Source organism: Elgaria multicarinata, chromosome 2, assembly GCF_023053635.1.
Source record: "Elgaria multicarinata webbii isolate HBS135686 ecotype San Diego chromosome 2, rElgMul1.1.pri, whole genome shotgun sequence".
Lineage (NCBI taxonomy): Eukaryota > Metazoa > Chordata > Lepidosauria > Squamata > Anguidae > Elgaria > Elgaria multicarinata.
Window position 1 is genome coordinate 50,324,138 of NC_086172.1, and position 22,716 is coordinate 50,346,853.

Consider the following 22,716-nt stretch of genomic DNA (forward strand, 5'->3'; position numbering starts at 1 on the left):
AATTTGACCATCAAAGGGCTGTTTACCTGGTAAAGCTCACACCCCCAAAGCTAAGGCAAGCATTTACAGCCCTCCGTTTTCAAACCATGCCTACAGTTGTGACTGATGGCAGATATTATCGTACCCCTCTATGTATTTGTGGGGCCCCAGAAATTGAGGATTTGCCTCATTATTTGTTCTTCTGTTCTTTATATTCTGAACCAAGAACTAAATTTCTGGAATCTATCTTGCATCAATTACATTCCAATACCATTTCAGAGAAGATCTTCTATCTCATGTCTGACACTGACAGGTAACCCACAAGGTATCTCTTTTCACCCTGGCAGCAATGAAAATTCAGGCAAGATTTATTACTGAGATCGCAGTTGACTGTTCTGGAGATGCTCTTATCTAACTACATTATTATTATTATTTTATATAATCTATGTTTTTAATTGTATTGAATTTTATCCTTTCATTATGTAAGATTTATATGTGATTATATGTGGTATTTTTATATTGTTGTCCCTTCATACTGTATTTATTTTGAATGTGAATGGCCTAAGACCTAAGCATTAATAAATTACTATTACTACTATTGGCTGAAATCACAAATAGGTGTGCTACTCAGTCTTCCTCACTAAAATCACTACTAGTCTGAGAAATTTTGAGTTACACTGGCAGCTTGGATCTGGCTTTGCCATTCCTGTTGTTTCAGAGCTGCAGAAACCAAAAGAAGATACAGGAGCCCTTCCCTTGCTGCCTGCTTGTTGGAGTATATATTTTAATGCACCCAATTTACTGCTGCTCCTTGCTGGAGCAGATATATTGCAACACTCAAATTTCTACAGATCTGAGGACCATGAAGGACCCCCTATCTATTGACTATGTCCTTCAATTAACAGTGAGATAAGCCAAAGGGCATCTGCTTCCATAGGCATATCTAGCCGTCGGGAAGAGGTGGGACATTTTGGACTTGGATGAAACTACTAAGACATCCCTATGTTGCTAATTTCTCACTGATGGTTTGTTGATTTGAATAATTTTGCTATGCTGAATATTCATGGGTAAACATTCTCATGGTGAACACTTGTGCTTTTGAGAAGACTACAAACTCCACACACCAGCTTGCCATTTTGGTGCATGGATGTGTGAGTGCATGCACTGTTGGCATGCAACCATTGTTTCCCTGGGTTTCTGCTGCCGCTGTTGCTTTGGTGCCATTTTTCTTCATGGAGTGATTCAAATATAAATGTAGTCAATCAAATATAATGTAGTCATCAGAGTTGGCTGCATGATAATGTCAATGACAGTAAATGAAGGCAATTCATAATGAGGGTAACATTTTCTGTATTGGTATGAAAGGGGTGTCAGGGGACAGTTGTCTATTTAAAGGCATGTTCTATTTGAAGGGCTTTCCAGTTCTAGTCCAGTTTAAAGACAAAGAAGCATAAAAAGGGGTCTTGAAGTTGCCCATCAAGCGTTGGCAAGTTGGGTAGGGTGACCATATGAAAAGGAGGACAGGGCTCCTGTATCTTTAACAGTTGTATTGAAAAGGGAATTTCAGAAGATGTCATTTGTATATATGGGGAACCTGGTGAAATTTCCTCTTCATCACAACAGTTAAAGCTGCAGGTGCCCTGCCCTCTTTTAAATCTGGTCACTCTAGTATAGCTCCTGTAGCTTTAACTGTTGTGATGAAGAGGAAATTTCACCAGGTTCCCCTTATATATACAAATGACACCTGTTGAAATTCCCTTTTCTATGCAACTGTTAAAGATACAGGAGCCCTGTCCTCCTTTTCATATGGTCACCCTAAAGTTGGGGTCGTACTCGGTCTTTTGTTGCTGATGCATTTCCTCCTTTTGGGCAATGCGTAAGTGGCCACCCTATGGAGGGGAAGCATGGATGGAGCAGCCACTGCCTGAATGTGTCCGTGCTTCCCCACTTGCAGTCAGAGCCACTGAGAGCAGCTTTGGGCCCCGGTGAAAAAACTTTTTTGCCCCACCCCAGCAAGGGCGGATTGGCTAAAAATCTTTAGCCGTCATGGCCTGTGGGCAGGAAGCTGCCATCCCAAGCAGAAGGGCCCAGGCGTCCCACCCCCAGCACTGTCGGAAGGCCTGCCAATGCCACTCATTCCCCTTGCTTTGGGCAAGCCTGCTTGGCTGCCCACTCCCCAACCCCGGCCCTCGATGAAGCCCGGAGAGCAGGACTGGCAGACCCCCAGGGCCCGGTGAAAGCAGCCAGCTATGTGGCAGCCTCCACCGGGCCACACAGCTGGCTGGCTGGCAAGGAACATCCTCTGTGATGAGAGATGTGCTGCGTGTCCTGTGGCACTTGGGTGGGGCGGGGCAGGGCCCTTGGCCACCTCTTCCCCCCTCATTCCCATTCCTGACCCCCAAGCGCTTCGAGGGCCCCCCAAGCTATACAACATTGCCATGTGCTCTATATTCAACTATTTAACAAGGCAATACTTTTGTCAACTTTCGAGCTGCCCCCCACCGCCCATCACCAACACTGGACCCCACATCTACCCTAGAGGGACCCTGGAGATTTGAGGACTGCTGGAGGGAGAGGGAAATCTGTTCTGCTAACAGTTCCCTCCTTCTAACAGAACAACACCGTTGGATACAACGCCATGTCTACTCAGAAGTAAGACCCACTGAGTCCAATGGGACTTATTCCCAAGTAAGTGTGTGTCAGTAAATGTGGCTTGGTTAAGGATTTTTGTTTGAAAGTTGACATGTTTCCAAGCAGTGGGAACCTAGGTGGGGATGTCTACAGAGACTTCATCCTTTACAGGAGACATGGAGCCAGCCCCCGATCTCAAGATCTGAATAAAAGAGGCCTGGGCATTTGCCCTCCTTAGATGGAAACCAGTGGAAGTCCACAGAGATGGGATAAAGAGCTGCTTCTGTGTCACGAACTCTAGCATCGAAGATGAATTCTCCCGATGAATTGTTCCACCCTCCTCTCCTGCACGTCAGCAACCACAGAGGACATTCTTGGAAGGATGTACAATGCAAAGGCATAAAGGAAGGCGATGGGTGAGAGAACTGAATGGTGACACATACTTTAATCCTGCTAGCCTTGCGCTTCTTCTCCTTTTCAGGGCACACAGATGAAATCTACACAGGGGACATGTTCTAAAAACTCGAGGTAAGGGTGAAGCTTAACTTCAACATCAGCAAAAACAAGCCAGAAAAATTGAACTCTGAGAATATTTCCCCCGCATGAAAATGGGTTCGATCCCCAATGTTTCTAGTAAGGAGAATCTCCAAAGTCAGGACTAGGAAATTGTACTTTTTTAGGGTGACCACATGAAAAGGAGGACAGGGCTCCTGTATCTTTAACTATTGTATTGAAAAGAGAATTTCAGCAGTTGTCATTTTTATATATGGAGAACCTGTTGAAATTTCCTCTTCATCACAACAGTTAAAGCTGCAGGTGCCCTGCCCTCTTTTAAACCTGGTCATTCTAGTATAGCAACCGCAGCTTTAACTGTTGTGATGAAGAGGGAATTTCACAGGTTCCCCATATATACAAATGACACCTGTTGAAATTCCCATTTCTATGCAACTGTTGAAGAAACAGGAGCCCTGTCCTCCTTTTCATATGGTCACCCTAACTCTTTGAGATACTGTAGGGCTACTGCAAGTCAGAATAGAGACAATGGGAAGCATCATATATTAGCAGAATCCTTCACCAACCTTGTGCCCCATGGTGCAGCAGGTGCCTGCTGACTGAAGATATTGGGGCTTGTAGTCCATCTGGAGAGCAGCAGGTTGACGAACACTACTTTATCATATCCGTCTGCAGCAATCCACAAAGCATTTTTGTTTATTTGCTTGATTTTAAACTTCCCCCAAACCCAAATTCTCTGGGTGGTGTGCAATGCATTCAAACATGAAATATAACTAGGTGTGTCAGTGCAGAGCCCTGGCTCTTGGTTGGAACAACGAAAGCCAACAACTAATTCAGCAAACTCCAGCCAACAGGCTGTTTCAAGGTTTTTCTTCATGCATAGTGGTTGCTTCATATCTTCTGCTACCCAAGTAGCTCCTGTATCTTTAACAGTTGTATTGAAAAGGAAATTTCAGCAGGTGTCATTTGTATATATGGGGAACCTGGTGAAATTAAAGCTGCAGGTGCCCTGCCCTCTTTAAAATCTGGTCCCTCTAGTATAGCTCCTGCAGCTTTAACTGTTGTGATGAAGAGGGAATTTCACCAGGTTTTCCATATATACAAATGATACCTGCTGAAATTCCCTTTTCTATGCAACTGTTAAAGATACAGGGGCCCTGTCCTCCTTTTCATATGGTCACCCTACCCAACGTACCTTTAGTATCCTGTATTGGAAGAATGGTGAGGAGTCAGGTGTGCATTTATACAGAGCCACATGCTGTGTTTAGTGGCCTGTGTAGACTAATTTGTTAAAGCAGTTGGCAATTTTTGTGAAATTAGAGCTGGTTCTCATAGCTGTATTCTACTTTCAGAAGTAAAACCATGCACAGTAGCTGTTCTGCACATTGTGTGCCTTCTAGCTGATAAGGATGCTCTTTCTTTTCTATGACAAAACGGTTTTCCTGCCAAGAAGGAAGCCCCCCTTTCTCCTTCTGGACAGAGGTGTGTTTTGTGACAGTTTTCAACTCAGTGAGACAAGCTCTATAAAATCCTGAGCAGATTGGCCTGTTACCTGTTCTTGTCTGAGAGGAGGAAAGTGCACCATCTGCTCAGATAACATAACAAGCTTGGTGATACGGTGCCCGTCACTTCTTGGAAATGATTGAACCAAGAGTTAAGGGTGCATGTGAGCTTTCTACCTTTTTATTATGTATATCCATTTCCCATCAATAAACTATCATTTTTTCACACAAGTAGACTTGAATCATATTGGTTTCTTTGAATCTAGTTAGTATTGGTCCTAGCTGGATTGGGCTCCAGATTTTAGACATATCCCAATTTGGATTTCTGGGTTCAACTCTCAAGTGGAAAGAGGTCAGTCTAGTTTCCTTAGTAAGATTCTGGGTTTACTTCCTTGTATAGGGTTAGCAGCTATTTCCTTGGAAGTGAATATTCAATCAGTTAAATGCTGGGCTTGGATAAGTGCCTTCAAATGGTGACTATGTGTTCATTTTTCTGCAAAATGCAAACAACAAAGCAATGAATAAAACAGCGCAGAATAAAACCAAGATAAAATCAGCATCAAATAATAAAAGCACGACACCACATAAAAGCAAAACACAACTAGCAACAATTAAAGTGCAGTGATTTAAGCAGGAAAAACAGGTCTTAATATGCTTAGAGGAATAAAAAGGTCTTTACCTGGTGCCCCAAAGACCACAACATAGGCATCAGGTGAGCTTCTCTGGGGAAGGCATTCCACAGATGGGATGCCACCACTGAAAAGGCCCTTTCCTACCTCACCTTGTTTGGTCTTCCTGGAGGAAGACCTTAGTGTCAAGGTAGGTAAATACGGCAAGAGAAATATTGTCATGTCTCTCCCCCCCACCATTTAGCTGTATTCACAACTTCCTCATTTTTTAATGTCCTTCATCTTTTCATAATTCTGTCAACTCTAACGAAGTTGTATTAAGTGGTGGTAGCTCCCAAAGTAAAACCATATGGGATTGTGCCAATGTGCCAGTTACATGGATACACTTGAAAGTAGTGGGGAAAGTAAATATAATTCACAATGTCAACCTGTGCTCCATTTCTGTTTCAGTAGTTACAGCTGAAAGGCAAACTGACTAGCAATCAGGTGAGAGAAGTCAGTTACATGCTACCAATCTGGTTACCTGGGAAATAGGAGCCCTTGAAACTGATTGCTTTGATAGTAAGCAGCTCAGTTTATATATGTTCAACAAATGTCAATGAATGCCTTATTTTTTCTGATTTACAAGTGTAGGAGGTTTTAAGTTGTAGAAAGCAAGGTAAATAGGTGTGTGAACTCCAAAATTGCAGTTTGGTTCAGGATGGTTTTAAAACCGCCAGATACCTGAAGAGCAGAGATGTACCCAATCAGAGCTTTGTTCTGTTTTTGGATAACTGCACCATTATAGTCTATGGGAATTAACAAAAATGCTTACATCTCTGTCATTTTTAAAGATAAAGAGATGAAACTTGGCACTATGTTCGCTTTTATGTAGGTTTAGCTTTAGCTAAGTTTGAAGAAGATGCATTTATCCTTTGATTTTTATGATATATATATATATATATTTTAAAAATCTCCCCTTAAACCTTTCCCACCCATACATACACGCACGCTCATGTACACACACACACACACACCATCCTATCCCCATAACTTCCTAAAACAAAGAAAAGACAGAAGTGAAAAGAAAAAAGAGAGAGAAAAATTAGACATCAGTGGCATCTTTTTTGGGGGGTTAAAAAATAAGAAGAGCATTTAAAAACAATCTGATTCGAAAGCAATAGAGGTGATGAGCAGTGCAACCCTAGTATGTATGTCTACTCAGAAGTAAGTCATAGTGACTTCAACAGGTCTTACTCCCAGGTAAGTGTGAACAAAACTGCAGCAGATCTCTATTTTTTTTTATATAAGCTAGAGATGTACAGCTGTGCATCAGCAAAGAAAAAGATAAGAACTGCCTCCATAAATGCACAGGGGTGAATTAACACAATCAGAGAAGTTAGAAGTGTGTGTGTGTGTGTATATGTATGTATGAGGGGGAATGGTTTAAGGGGATTTTTTTTTTAAAAAAATGGATAAACAGATGTGCTTCAAACTTGGCATGGCTAAAGCCCTACATAAGAGCTATCATGGTGCCAACTTTCAACTCTTTATCTTTAAAAATGACAGCAGTTTTTTTAAAAATAATAATTTTAAAAACTCAATTTTTTAAAAAATCTAAAAATCAAAAGATAAACAGATCTGTTTAAAACTTTTCATGGCTAAAGCCCTACTTATGAGCTACCTTCATGCCAAGTTTCATGTCTTTATCTTTAAAAGTGACAGAGCTGTAAGCATTTTTGTTAATTCCCATAGACTATAATGGAGTGGTTATCCGAAAATGGAACAGAGCTCTGAAAAAGCTTCAACGGTGCAGAGAGTCAGAGCTGCTTCAAAAATCAGAACAGAGAAGCACCTCATTGGAGCTCGGCTCCAAATTTTGGAGCGGAACAGAGCCGCTCTGCACAGCCTTATGTGATAGTACTGTAACAGACCTCAGGTTTCTAGATATGAAATTAGATCCAAACAACAGGGTGAGATTAACACAAATTTATAAAAGAAAGGCAAGTGCAGAATTCAAGTAATTAAGAAAGGGGAATCAAAAACCTATATCACTGATGCGAGAATTTTTAAAATGGCGATAAAAAAAATAAATATGAGGTGAAGTATCTGGAGATGTTACATAGTTACACACTTTCATTTATTTTCTCCTCTATTTTTCAGCTTTTATATTCCAACTCCAGATAAATATTCTTGGCCTGATCCAGATACGGTCCATGCACAGAAGCAGCTTCAACATAAGTATCCCTTGCTGGATCAGGAACCCTGGGCATAAATTGGGTGCCTATTCAGTTGTAATATATTTTCAACAGATTACGTTTCATGGGATTTGAACTGAACTATGCATCCGCCCAAGTTCTGGATCCACAAATACTATTTTTATGCACAACTACAGCAAGATTGAGCTGAATAAACTAAAAAACAAAACCCAGATGCCACATTACAGTAATAAACCATATTAAATCACAATTGCTTGGATTCTAGGATAAGTTAAGGAAGTTAATGGAAGGAAAATTTACTGTTTCTTTCCTCACCCCCAGACAGTTGTACCTCCACTTGCCACCCACCCACACAGAAGCCTCTCTAGAGGGTTGGTAGAGTTTGTGGACAATATGAAATGCAGCACAAAGAGCTACTAGGGGGAAGGGGAGAATTGCCCGCATTTTAAAAACTTTGCAGATGCTTCACTTGATGCAAAAAAAACCCTGCAGTTAGCTTACTGAACGCAGCCATGGATTTGGATTATATCTTGCCAGTTTTGAAACAGCTGCCCTGTAGCTAGACTTTCTCTGGGCAAGACTCAAACTGCTTAGATTTTTTTTAATGTTATCATTTGTTTTGGTTTTACTTGGATGCTTTTAATTGTTGATGGATGATAGCTGCTCTAGGAATCCCTTGAGGCTGAAAATCAGGATTGGACTCTATCAATCAAATAACAGACATATCTTCTTGCACTTTGTGGAATTTCCACATGGGGGCTCTAACACTGGTCTTAACACTGTGTTGTAATAAACAGACAGCAAACTTGTCAAAAGTGTATCTTGAGTGCTGTCCTTTTTATCCTTATGTTGAACTGCTGTAATTTTTGTTTTTTATACTTTGCGAATCAGACCCAAGGAGTTCAGGATGTCGCTCACATGGTTCTCTCCTGTCCACTTGAATTCACACAACAGCCCTGTGGTGTACAATAGGCTGAGTGACAGTGACTGGCCCAAGATACCTAGACTGTTACTTGGCCGAGTGGAAATTCAAATATTGGTGAACCTTTTGTTTGTGAAACATTGCTGTGCCAATGCAGTTGCACTCTAGTGCAATTGCTGCTCTGTGAACACACATTAATGAAGACAGTATCACACAGTATCTGCTGTATCTGCTGTGTTTATGATGTGATCAAGTACCATACACCAATGCATAGTGCTGCAATTGCACAATAGGTAGAAGGAATTTGAAAGGTAATGTGTGTTTTATTACTTGTGTTTAGTACAAACACTATATAGTCGCAAGCTATCATATAGTCCTGCAATTGTGGGAAAAGCAGGAAGCCATTGTTGCCGTTTCAGCTTTTTTTCCTTTCCTTTTTTTTTTTAAAGTCTGATAACTGCATATGCAACCTTGCAACTCTACAGGAATGCAGGCTTAAAAAGAAAATGTGCAATTATTTACAGCTGTGCAGCTCTGTAGGTGCAAAGTAAGGGGGGGAAGCCTTTTTAAAAAAAACACAACCTGCCTGCAAATCCCATCAAAAACCCATGCAAGGAAAGAACAGAGGAGAAGGAAGTGGAGAGACATGTTGCAGAAAAGGTTTTACAGCTTTAAAGCAGACTCCAACCAGTAAGTGGTATAATACTGTTAGATTGAAGCACTCCTGATTTGGTAGCCAGAGAAACTGCAATAACATCTACATCATCGGGGGGGGGGGGGGAAACAATATTGTGACTGAAAAAGTATCTGGACAACAGGTTGGGGAATGTATTGTGTGCCACCTGAGTGAGCCATATGGCACATTTCTGGGATAAAATGCTAGTGTATATTGACCCCAGGTCCAACACTCTAACTACTGCCTCAGGGTGGACAACATGTAGCCATCAGCCCTAGCCAACACAGGTAATGGTGAGGATGATGGGAATTGTAGGCAAAAATATCTGTTGGGCCACAAGTGGACCATCCTTGCACAGCATCAGGCTTGCTGGTTTTCACGTGGGCAGAGCTGAATAAGGTACTGTTATATTAAGTAACTCTTACTGTTATAATGGGCTAAGCATTTACATTTACCAGGCGGTAAGCGGTGCTCCAGCTTTTTCTGCCTCAGTGCTACAACTGGACAAGCCAATAGTGGTTTCTTACCAGATCTCAAAGCAGTAAAGCAAAAAGAGATTAAATGACATGTGTCACTGATTTGAAAGAGAACTTAATTTCTAGAATTGCGTGTTCTGCTTTTCCTCTGAGGGCCAATTTTAATGCAATTAAATGGTGGTGGGAGCTCACAGTAACCTTTCTGAGTGATGAACTTGCCTCAGTTGACACACAACACATTGCACAATGCTCTACCTTTGATAATGAATCTGATGCCATGGTTACCTATGGATAGTTGCAACATGGATATTCATTTGGACCAACAGCCTTTGGCTTGAGATTGTTAGAAACTAATTAATAGTGGGAACAGCTATTGAATCCGTCATTTGAGTGCCACCAAAAATGATATTCCCAAGATGATTTTTCCATCCAAGTGAACACTCAGTTGTGGCTGCCCTTCATGAGGGAAAAGCTACTAAATGCTAATGTGATTTATGAAGGTAGCAGGAGGAGGAGAATGGAGAGATTTACCATGGGCATTTAGGGTGGAATCCTTAGGACCAACATAGGCTTTGCTCGCTAAAAAATGGAATGAGGGCTAACCATGAGCTGGATGGCAACAACAGTTGAGGTGTTACCATCCAACACACCACCCTCGTTGTTGTTGATGATGATTTTAACTACTATACTTCATTATTATGTTGGAGAGAGGAGTAAGAAACTTTGGCTTCTTAGTTATGTGGCTACTGTATAAAGGAAATCATTTTGATTCTCAGGGGCTATTTCTTCCATGTACTTGTGGTGCCATCATGTCTAAGAGCAGCTGAAACCTACCTCTTGCTGAGGTCACAAGTGTGGCAATTCAGTATGCCTGTACATCAGTATGTACATAGAACCCCTTCATTCGCTGGATGAATGTGTGGACATTGGGATGTGTGCCCATTTGCACTCAGCAGGGGTTGGGGCTAGCCTGCAGGCCCCCACAGCTCACCCTTATGTGTTCTTTCAATATAGTGGTGGGAAGGTCTCAACTCCCTTTTATATTAAGTGAGCACAGAGAAGTCTTGTCAATGGCTTCTCTTTGGAACTCCCTTCCGCAGTATGCTGAAGCAATTTTTACAACAGGGGATCCAACCTTTTTGGGTCAGTGGATACATTTGGGATTTTGAGAGGATGTCATGGGTACTCTCACAAAATGGCTGCCATGGGGTCTGCCCATTCAAAAAATGGCTGTCATGGTGGATGTAGCTGTTAAAAAAATAGTCACTTTCCAGAAAGCAAACTGGTGAGACTAAAAAAAAAAGTAACTGGCCCATGAACAAGTACATTAACAAGTACTCTTCCTGTTCCCTGTGGGAACTGGGCAATGCAATAAGACTATGTGTTACTTATGGTGACTATAAAACCATGTAAACCTTGCTTATTTACTCACAAAGAATCGCCAACACAGCCTACAAAAACAGCATAAAATTACATTACATGACAATAATAAAAGAACCACAAGCTGGAAAACAGAGCCAGGTAAAACAAATAATCTAGCAGAAAAGATCAAATCAAATCATTATGCATGGCAAAATGAAAAGATATAGCTCATCTAAAAGCCACTAAAGACTAGAATGAGCTAGCTGATGTCCCTTCCACAGCTGGTGTGCCACAATCAAGAAGGCCCTGCCCTGTGTCCCATCCAGCTATACCTCTGGTGTTAATGGGATGAGTGCGAGGCTTCAGATGAAAAGCATAGTGGACAGGCAAGTTCATGTGGGAGGGGTGGCATAGTGGTCAGTTTTGAAGTGCAGGCACTCAGCATGATGTTCCCCATGGCCACGCTCTCAAGGAGACTCCCCCAAATGCAGGCAGCTGTGTTGATCCATATCAACAAACCTGTTCTAGTAGTTTTCATTTCCACTAGGAGCAGGTCTTTTGTATGGCTAATGGTTCTTCATTTCCCATTCAAGACAAACCACCCCAAAATTCTTTGCATTACAGCAAGGATAGCTCACAACAACGATATTGTTGCTTGGAAAATCCATCTCCACCCCACCTCCTTCATGTCCATCCCAATCTATCCCAGTTATGGTGAGCTGAGCTTAGGCAGAAGCCTGAATGGGTGGCAGATCAGGTCATCATCCCAAAATGTTCTGGTACTTCGCCCCTGAAAGCCCAGGCTCCACTACAACACTGTGTGTGTGTGTGGGGGGGGGAGAGATGGTCCTTCAGATATCCTAGTCCCAAGCCATTTAGGGCATAGAAGATGCAAAGGCAGCAGATGGCCTGGGGCTATTCATAAAGAGCACCAGCATGGAGAAGGAATAATTCATGTAATTCCTAGAAATGACTAATGAACTGGGAATGTAGAGGGTTTAGCTAGTAAAGTAAAATAAAAGTTGAGGAGAGGAGTTTTATACTTTAGTTTTATACTTTAAAATTGTACTTTGTGGTTTTAATTCTTGTGAACCGCCCAGAGAGCTTTGGCTATTGGGTGGTATATAAATACAATACAATAAAATGAATCAATCAATAAATGTTCAATGTCATGTTGCCTTGTTCTGATGATATTGTCCATTTTATTTGTGCTGGGTGGTCAAGTTTTTTTAAAACTGAATTTGATAGTATGGAAATTTGTCACTAGATTTTACTAATGGCAAATAGTCAGAATGTGAGATGTTAACCAGTATATATATACCTAATATTGCTGCTTAGTGTAGAGAAACTAGGCCATAGCAAAATCAGTAGATGTCTTCTCCTTCCCCACCCCAGCATTGTGCTGAATTTTGTACAGATATCACAGTTCATTTTGTGGTGGACATGAAGCACGGTGATTAATTTTATCCTGGCATTCTGGGCAGGCATAAATTACACTTAACATTTTAGGTATTTTGATGGGGCTGGGCAGAGGATAGATTGGGATCTACTTGTACATCTTTAGGTGATTTGCAGTAGATGTGCAAGTGGTTCTGACTCCTAGGGGCTTAACAATAGCAAGAACAAAAAAGCTTGTTTATCTAAGGCTGCTGAAACAAAGAAAGTTTACATAGATTTGAATATGTCAATCTCAATATGCAGTGTTTTGTGTACATACATATATACATAGATGAAAATACAGGTTTCTAAGAACTGTACATAAACTTCAAAAGCAGACCAATGTGTTTACATCTTTCTTTCTTTCTTTCTTTCTTTCTTTCTTTCTTTCTTTCTTTCTTTCTTTCTTTCTTTCGTTCCTCAGTATTTTAACACCTAATTTAACTCAAATTTAAACTTTGCTATTTTAATTCCATATTTTAATCTATATCAATCTCTAATGTGTGGTTTTATCCTGGTTGTGCTTTTTATATTGTATTTTGTATTTGTGCTTTTAGACTGTTGTTTGTTTTATTATGCTTTTCATGGTTTTTAATTTTTGTGAACCGCCTAGAGAGCTTCAGCTATTGGGCGGTATAAAAATGCAATCAATCAATCAATCAATCAATCAATCAATCCAGTAAGCTTGTAATGGTACAGATGTTTCCCCCCAACTGTGGTATCAAAAGCAGTCTTCTGCAGCAGTCTGATTATAAACGGCATATAGTGGTCGTAACTTAAAGACATCTGATATATGATGGGAAGAGCAGCCAGCACTATTTTGGGACATGGCTGCAATCATGGCTGCTGAGACAGAGGAGTTCTCATTAGTGGGTTGCTAGGGAGGCTATGTAGCAGATGGAATTACGGGCACTTGGCTAGTAAACAGATATAGGAAAAAACTTGATGTGGAATGTTAGGAAGTAGAGAATTAAATACAATTAATATCAAGTGATAATATATAGTTTAAGTGGAGTCTGTAATAAAACTGTTTTTAGCAACATGATATTTGAAAGTGAGATGGGAACAACTTTTCAGAGATCGTTTGGGACTCCTGTTACAGTGACAAGATACAACATTATAAAACAGCATAAAATAACTTTGCTGTTGATACATTAGTAAAATCTCATGAAATTATCAATGGACTTAGTGCCTTAAACTTTGAATCCAGAACAGATCTATGCAATGCCAATCTACATCTGTGTGTAATTTCTCAAGACTGCATGCAGTACTGAGTCCAATATTAAAAGGAGAGTTCATAAATTTATTTTATTTATTTATTTGTTACATTTATATACCGCCCCATAGCTGAAGCTCTCTGGGCGGTTTACAAAAGTTAAAACAGTAAACGTTAAAAGTATACAAAATTTAAAAAACATAAAAACAACAGTATAAAAACAACAGTATCCATTTAAACACAACAGTTCTGGTGATCCGTTAAAAAACAAACTTAGCGTTGTTAAATGGTGTTAAATACCTGGGAGAAGAGAAAAGTCTTGATCTGGTGCCTGAAAGATAACAGGGTTGGCTGGTCAATGTGGACTCGTGGAGAAATCATGTTAAATACATGTGCCATACATGTAGTGTTACCATATGACCGGATTTACCCGGATTTGTCCGGGTTTCTGATGGCAAATCTGGGAGGGGGAGGGGAAATCCGGATTTTTTCCAAAGAGCAGCTCTAATGGGAATTAACAAAAATGCTTATAACTCCGTCATTTTTAAGGATAAAGACATGAAGCTTGGCACAATGGTAGCTCTTAGGAAGGGCTTTAGTCATACCAAATTTGAAACAGATCTGTTCATCCATTGATTTTTTAAGGATTTTTTTTAAAAATTGAGGTTTTAAAATTATTTTTAAAATTGTCATTTTTAAAGATAAAGAGATGAAACTTTGCACTATGAAAGGATTTAGGTAGAGCTTTAGCCTCACCAAATTTGAAACAGATCCGTTCATCCATTGATTTTTTAGGAATTTTTTTAAAAATGAAGTTTTAAAATTATTATTTTTTAAACTGTCATTTTTAAAGATAAAGAGCTGAAAGTTGGCACCATGATAGCTTTTAGGTAGAGCTTTAGCCATACCAAATTTGAAACAGATCTGGGGCCAGTAGCAAACCCTGTTAACAACAACAGCAGCTTGCAATGAGTGAAGGTACAGTCAGAAAAGATATTTGAGGGAAGGGGAGAATGTAACACACAGAGTTTAGCAAAAGCTTCAAAGTACAGCAAAACCTACAAAAGTAGGAGTGAATGAAGTTAATTTCAGATACATTGAATCTCTCACTTGTTCTTTATTTCAGTGATTTTAACATTAAGATGTTATGTAGAACAGATTTGTCTTAAATGTGTGCTGTAAAATCAGACATGTGACCAAGGCTATGTTCGGGTGGGTACTGGACACGCCCCCTTGGGGGCGACCATGTTGTCATCCTTTTTGGTTTCCAAAATATGGTCACCCTACATACATGTGCCAAACCAATCAATCAATCATGGATATACATATATACATTTGGAATTGCTGAGTGCTCTAATTCTACATTTGCATTTAAGGGATCATAAAAATCAAGATTTGGAGTAGTGAGTGATCTTGGTAGTGATCTTTGCCCACATTACTCAGAAGTAAACAGGTTTACTTCTGAGTAATGTGTAAATGATCCTCAGTTTCTTCTGCTTGCTGGGTTTTACTTCAATGTGCAACATTCCTTATATAAACAGCTCCTTTTCTGTGGCAAGTAAGAGTGCTTCCAACTTACCTGACAGAGAAATTCTAGCAAAGCTTCTTTTCTTTTAAGCCATAAATAACCAAGAAATTAATAAATAACAGCACTGAAAGAGTTGCACTGGCTGCCAGTTTGCTACCGGGCAGGGTTCAAGGTATTGTTAAGGACCTGTAAAGCCCTAAACAAGTTAGGACAAGGTTCCCCAAAAGATTGTCTCCCCTACATAAACCCATTAGACTGCTACGATTTTCAGTGGAGGCCTTGCTGGGTCCTATCTGGTAGCAACATGGCAACGGGCCTTCCCTGGGTCAGTGCCCTCCCTCTGGAATGATTTCCTGACTACAATATGTCAGGCACTGACAATCATGTGCTTTCAACAATTATTGAACATTTATTTGTTTGTTTATTGATCTGATTTATGTATCCACATTTCAACCCACAACAATGGGGTGCTCAAGGTGAATAACTGTAACAAAACCAAGATTAAAATAAACTCAGTTAATACAATCATAAAAACCCAATTAAACAGAAATAAGACCAGCACCCAGCTCAATAAGCCCACTTCAGCCATGGGCCTGCTTAAATAAAACACTTCACCTGCCAGTGGAAGGATAGCAGAGAGGGAGCCAACCTCTAGGCCAGATCTACACCCAGCAGGATATGACACTTTGATAACTGTATATGGAGTGTGTCCTGAGCAGGATCTATACTGCTTTAAAGTGGTTTATAACAGCAGTGACAACTGTTGGGGCCCAGGACACACTCCAGATACAGTTTTCAAACTGTTTCAAAGTGTCATATTCTGCTTGGTGTAGATCTGGCTCTGGGCCCCAACAGTTATCACTACTGTTATAAACCATTTTATAACAGTAGTATAAAAGTAGTAGTGTAGATCCTGCCCTCGTCTTCCTCATCAAGGAGTTCCAGTGTCAGGGAGCAGCCCCTGAGAAGGCCCTCTCTTGTGTCCCCTCTAAACGTGCTTCTGATGGTGGCGGGAACAAGAAAAGGGCTTCCCTCAAAGATATTAAAATCAAGGAGCTGTATTCACTTTTGAGAAAACCCCACTCTTTCACTAGTGTGGGGTGGCAGGGCTAATCCTGATGCAGAAGGCAGCACGGGCTTTCTGGTGGCCATTCAGCTTGCAGCACCCGCCCCCTGCCTGGGCTTCTGATGACCAATCAGGGGTCACCTTCTGCCCGGAAACACCTCTGCCTTGATGTCAGAGTGAGGTCAGATTGCTCCAGCATTAAAAGTTGGTGTAAGTCCCCATGTTTTAAATCTTCAGCTTCATAGGAAAGCCCTACGGTACTGTGTCGTATAACTGACGCAGCATCACCGTGCGGCTTCCAAAGTGTATAGGCAGCCCCCTAGGCAGGCTCCAGGCAGGCTGGAGAAAGCAAGTTTACCCTGGCTTTCTCCAACCATTAACTTGTCTTCATGTTGTTGTGCTTTAATACTGATGTACTGTTTTATAATTTGTTATAAAACTTCTTGGAATTTTAGAAATGGGAATTGGTATATAAATTTTATAAAATTAAATACGTAAGCCAAGGTCTGTATGGACAAGTGGACTTGTCATTGGTTGGTATGTTCTGATGGGCATTTGGCTAGTTCACTAATTTCAATACATCTAACAGCATTTTATTTTGTATTATTTTGTATTGGGATTGAACTTTCTGTGTCAATGCTGGAAGCATGCTTCAATTATATTATTTAAGCCATTGTGTGATGTTCCTAAATGTGTCTTTTCAGTAGCACGAACGCTAGGTCTACATATAACAAGAGAGAGACCGGGTTCCCATGACACAAGAGTGGTTAACAATCTGTACCCAGCGAGGGTAATTAGGTAATTGGGTGGTATGCAACCAGCATGCGTGGGGATGGTTTACAAGTCATTGTGGTTTATTAACGATCCTCCTGTCATGCAAACTGGCTCAGAGAGAGAGAGGCCTGGTTCTCACGTAATGAGAATTTACTATGGGGGAATTTTCCTATGGTTTTTTTTTTGTTGCAGCAGCTGCCATTTTGAATTTTGCAGCCGCAGTGGAGATGCACCATAGCGTGTTGTTATATACAAACTTGTCTAGGGTAGGCTGTTGGGGTGCTTGAAAGCCACCCAGAAACTATGGGGTACTTTAGTGTTGTGGATGGCTGCTTCTTCAACGAGAAGCCCTGTGGATAAATTCTTGTTAGGTGCAAACCAGGTCAGGGAGAGCATGTACACGCAAGTGCTGTACTATTGACTGTTCTACTTTAAGGGGGGGGGGGGAACCATTAGCTGTTTTGGATGTATGTCTCATATAGGATAGAGCACAGATTAAAAAATAATAACGTCATAAGATGATGATGCTAAAAGTTTCACAAAGAGTAATTGGGGCAGGAGTGGGTGGGAATTGTCAACTCTCACCATAACCAGTCATGCCCTAAACATTAAGTACCTGTGATACTCATCTAAGTACACATTTCTGATACAATAGCAATTAATGCATTATCTGTTGGAAGTATTTTCGAGGTATGAAACTATTGTGCTTCTGAGTTCTTGGAAATGTAATCTCCTGGGCAACAAAAGCAAAGATGTGTGAAGTATATGCAAAAATTTGGAGGAAACCACTGCATATTACAGCTTAAAGAGTTTATGTGGCACAGTGCATAATAGTCCTTCTGAAGCTGGAGTAGCATGGTGCAGACACATTTCTAAATTGTTATTTGGCAAGAAGTTTGGATGGGTTTTTATCTTAAAAGAATGACAAAGAATATCTAATGTTCTTTTACTTGTTCTAATCTTTGTATGGAAATGGAGAAACTAAGATCATCCTATGCATGATGGGATTGTAGGACTTGTTCCTGTCTAAACATGCATAGGATTGCACCCTTATTTAGCTTATCTTAATTAAAGTACTGAGCTTATCTTAAATTACTGAGATTTTATTTAATACTTCATTCCCCCTCCCCCGTGTGTTCTTTCTTTCATTCCTCCTAAATTTGTTTAAAATGAGCAGTGGCTTGGTTTTGCATAGCTTTTGTAAAGTTCAACTTAAATATCTGTATTTTGGGACACATCTGAAGAAGAAATAAGGGGGAAATACTTTTCTCCATTAAAGGTCTCTTGTCTCAGGGAGATCTTGTCTCAGTTCATCCCTTGATACGTGTTTGCAAACATGTCATTCCAGATAGAAAAAGCCATACGCTACAGAAAGAATTCTCATATTGCCTCCAAAGCAATGCTTTCTCCTGGTGCTTTTTCTGTTACCTAAAGAAGGTGTGTGTGTGCTCGTGTCTAGCAATATAACCCCTTCTTGCCTGTGCTGCTACCTGGTTCATATGCCCTCCTCTCTGGGCTTTTTCTTTTGAATACAGAATCCCTATTTTCACGTCGTTTGACCCAAAATAGAATTCACCTGCCAGTATTCAAGTGTAGAGAACTCATGGCTTATATGTAATGTATTTGTAAAGTGCATAATGATGCACATTTATACTCATGGACGAGTAAGTTTGTGTGCATATTGTATTTTATTAAAAACACACACAGTACCAACATGTAAAGAAAGCAAACAAGCCAGAAACATCTCCCGCTAGTTTTCTTGCATTTACTCTGAGTCTGTGTATGTATGCATTTGGGTGTGCATGCATACACGGACATGCAGGGTGCAGTCCTAAACACTCTTACTAGAGGGGTATGTGTCCAAGTAAACATGCTTAGGATGGGTCTGGCACAAAAGACAGTATATTTATTTTTGTATGTGGTTTATCTAGAAGCCAAGTTCAGAAAAGAGCTGTGTGTGTGGTGTGTAACAGTAGAGCACCAAACGGTGATCCTGACCTGCTAGTTGTGTCTTAAAGAGCTACCTGAGGGCAGCACTGGGGACCCTTCCCTGCACCTACCGGCTACCTCTCAAGGGAACGGCCACAGCTCTGTGGTAGAGCAAGCGCTTGCCACGTGGTTCAATCCAGGGCTGGTGCCAAACCTCCGGTCTGGAACCCCAGGGCCTGTTCACCAGCCTGATGGCTGAGGTTGATGGGAGTTGTAGTTCAAAACATCTGGAGGGCACTGGGTTGGGGAAGGCTGCTGAGCTCTCTGGCCCCGAGGAGGGGAGAAGGCCGTTCGCCTCCCCCCTTTTTCGCAACCCTGCTGAAGCCCTTTCGCAGGCGGCTCCTTCACCCCAGGCAAACCCTCTGCTGCCCCGTAAACAGTTGTCAGGGCAAGGGGGTGTGTTCGGGCAGGGCGGAGCTGGAGGCGAAGCTGCCTGTCCGCCCGCCTCTTTCTTCCAGCCCGGAGAGTGGCTGCCGCCGAGAGCACCGCGCAGCTGAAGGGACGCTGGGGAGGGGGCGGCCCCTGCCGAGCACGCCCTGCCCCAGCTGCGCGAGTCCGGGCGCCCCTTGGCTTGCTCCCGCCGAGGCTGCCGCGCGCCTTCCACCTGCGAGAGCTTCTCTCATGTGCTGTCATGCGGCGGGCGCTCCGCTCCGGGCTGTGCGCAGTGGCGCTTGTCCTGGCAGCCTGCGCCCCTCTCTGCACAGGTAACAGGGCTGCCAGGAGGCAGGTTGGCCGAAGGGGGAACGGACGGTGGCGGTGAGCGCGAGCCCCCTTTGCTTTGGCGAGCCCCCTTTCCGCGGGCTCTGAGCGGAGTGCTGAGGCGCCTACTTTGGGGCTGGTCTCAGGTCTGCTTGGAAACCGTTTCTTTTTCTCCCTGGAAGCTGTGCCCCCTCTGAGCCTGCAGGCGTGGAGACCTCCAGTTACTTAAGGGTGGTGGACGGAAGGATACTCTGCACATGCTCAGAGGCAATTTCCTCTTCAGCTAACATGCAAGTTTTTTTTTTAAAAAAAAAGATTAAAGCGCAACTTTTTTTCGAGGGTGGGAGAACTCCGTTGCATGTGAATGGTTTTGATGATTAAAATTCATAGAAAAACATGATAAAGAGGGAATGTTCGAGCAGTCTTTATAAACAAAGTCCCAGTTAATGTGTTGGAATGAGAGTCATATAAACTTTGGTATTGAAGAGGTTAGATGAACTTGGCTTAATATAAACACTGTTGGGTGGTGGCTGCAGTTTTGAGGGCAAAGGACGCGTAGGGTTGACGACAGAAACGTGCTTTTCTTTTAAAGGACGTGTTCTTTATTTCAGAACTGAGCAACTCAGTTAAAACTCCCTGCTTTAAACACCTAGGGGCTCAAGTTTGTCTGAAGAGCGAACCACTGGAGCTGGAGACTGTTTGGCATAATTGTAGATGACTTATGGTTACTTAGATTCTGAAGGTGCACGTTTAGGAAGAAAAAAGTCCTACAACCCCCAGCATTCCCCAGGCAGCATGACTGGCTGGGAATGCTGGGAATTGTAGGACTTTTTGTCATCTAAACAAGCATAGGATTTTGCTGTAAGTCTTTGAGAAAAATGTGCTTAGAAGTATGTGTACAGTGTTGTTCATACATTCCAGGGCTTAACTCTGTTAAAACGTGTTTTGGGGCAGAGCTGTGGCTCAAATTAGATCCGGAAAAATCTTCACAGCTTCATGTCATCTTTATTTTATAAAAAGTTTATGGGTGAGACAGGAATTCAATTGGAAAGGAATTTGGGACAGTTCTGTTGCACCATTGTTCGTTGTGCCAATGAGCAAAATGGATATATCTGTATGCACTGAACAAAGGGTTTACAAAAAACTAATAATTAAGGCGGCAATCCTATATCTGCTTATCTGGGATTTTATTCTAAGAAGACACATATGTCTCTTGCATCTTGTGTTGCGTATGGGTGTTAATATTCTATCACTGATTTTTTCCTACTATATTATCTTGCAAAGTTGAATCTATTTTTGCTCTGAACACCTATGCTCAAAGAAAAAAAGTTAGTCTAACAGTGCAATCCTATACATGTATACTCAGAAGTTAGTCCTATTGATTTCAGTAAAGTTAACTCCCAGGTAAGTGGGTATAGGATTGCAGCCTAACTTAGAAACTTCTTTCTGGTAACTTTTAAACTGGCTTGGTCCAATTAAAGAGACTTCCTTTCTCTGTTCTTATATTGGATATCCCAGTGTGGTGACTTAGATTCTGATTTCAAATATATACATTTCCCCTCAAACCTGCAAAAAACCTATTTTTTTGCTTAGGTGTCTTATCATTGTGTCCATTTTTTATTAAAAGCATATTGTTCTCAAAACAGTGGGGGGGGGGGGGGGAAATTGGCTGAACAAAGCTGAGACCATTCAGTTCGCTGTCATAAAGGGAGACCACAGTGACAATTGGTTGTTCAACCCTCTAGTATTAGGTACCAGTTCAGTACACTGCCGTATGTTCTGTACATAGTAAGAAAGTGGCACTTTTGGTAGGCAGTGTGAGTGGATGTGTGAGAGAGCACAGGGAGTGGGGGTGATGGGAAGGGTGTAAGCTGAGAAAGATGGGCTCTTGGGACCTGAGGAGGAAACAAGTTTGGAGGTGTGTGTGTGTATCTGTGTTTTGGGTTTGCAGTTTGCATGGGAGCTTAGGAGCAAGTATAATAGTGAGGAACAGGTTTTCAGGGTTTTTTGGGGGGTTGAGATGAATGCTACAAGGAGTGTTCTGGGGGGTGGGTGATAGGGGACAGGGGAAAGATGTTTGAATAAAGTTGTATTGGAATAGGGCATGGGGAGAGGACAGAGGGTTTGAGTTTGATATAAGTATGCACAGAGGGTGTGAATGCAATTAATGTGTAAGCTTAAATAATAATAAAAAAGTAAATAGGAGAGTGGCCAGGTCCCAACAAAACTTGCCTCTCTGAAGCTATTTGTATATCCAAGGGAAGCTCCCATTGGATTAATGGATCCTTTCCTTGAAATGCAAATCGCAATTTCAGGAAAGGCAATTCCCCAGCTCCATGGTGATGTTCGGAAATAGTTAAACTTTACTTCCCCACAGTTTTGAGGTTCTGCTTGCCTAGTATTTATAAAACAGAAAATGTGTCTATTACTTGTATCCGTACAATTAACATTACATCCAGTTTGGCTCTCAAGCTATTTTGCTGCCCCAAGCAAATGAATTTTGCTGCTTTCCTCCATTTTGTTGTGCAGAGCAAGGTGGTGGTGCCTTCGTCAGGGGTTTTCCCAGCAGCCCCCTTCACTTATCTGGAGTCAAGAACTGGACTAGAGCAAAGAGGAAGGACACTTCTAATGTAGGGAAGTGAATTCCATACATTTATATGAGGGACAGTGGATTGGTGAACAGATTTGCTTCCATGTTTCATATCATAATATCCAAGGGGGAAGGGGGTGCGGCATGTGTACGCCCTAGAAGACTTTTCCAATTTGCCTGGATCCCCCTGGACTTAATCCGCCCCTGCCAGCTGCCTATACTGCCTGACTATGTTGCTCTGCCGGCCTTGTGAGCACCCAGTGATCTATGTACATTCCTTGTTTAATGTTAATAACACAGGTGATATATCTGTGGGGCTGTATATACTTCCTTCTCAAAAATTGTAAGAATTTTAGGTTTGTGGCAAAGTAACACATTCTATGCAGTCTGTGAAATCTGTATTGATTGTGATTCTACATAAAGTGTGCAAATCCTTGTGTATTTTGCATAACTCTGCTGGTTGATGAGGAAGCAGGAGGAGGAGTTGACTGCAGTCCTTCACAAAACTGGTTCTGACTGAAAACTGCTG

At 41.6% G+C, this 22,716-nt stretch overlaps 1 protein-coding gene across 3 annotated transcripts in view; it reads left to right on the top strand.

Moving 5' to 3' along the window:
- The first annotated feature begins 19,520 nt into the window (after window positions 1–19,520).
- ACVR1C (activin A receptor type 1C) overlaps window positions 19,521–22,716 on the top strand; it is a 41,465-nt gene continuing 38,269 nt past the window's right edge. For all 3 annotated transcript variants that reach the window (XM_063116527.1, XM_063116528.1, XM_063116529.1), the window contains exon 1: window positions 19,521–19,602. In XM_063116527.1, the coding sequence (XP_062972597.1) occupies window positions 19,530–19,602 (73 nt within the window). In that variant the 5' untranslated portion in view covers window positions 19,521–19,529. The remainder of the gene's footprint in view (window positions 19,603–22,716) is intronic.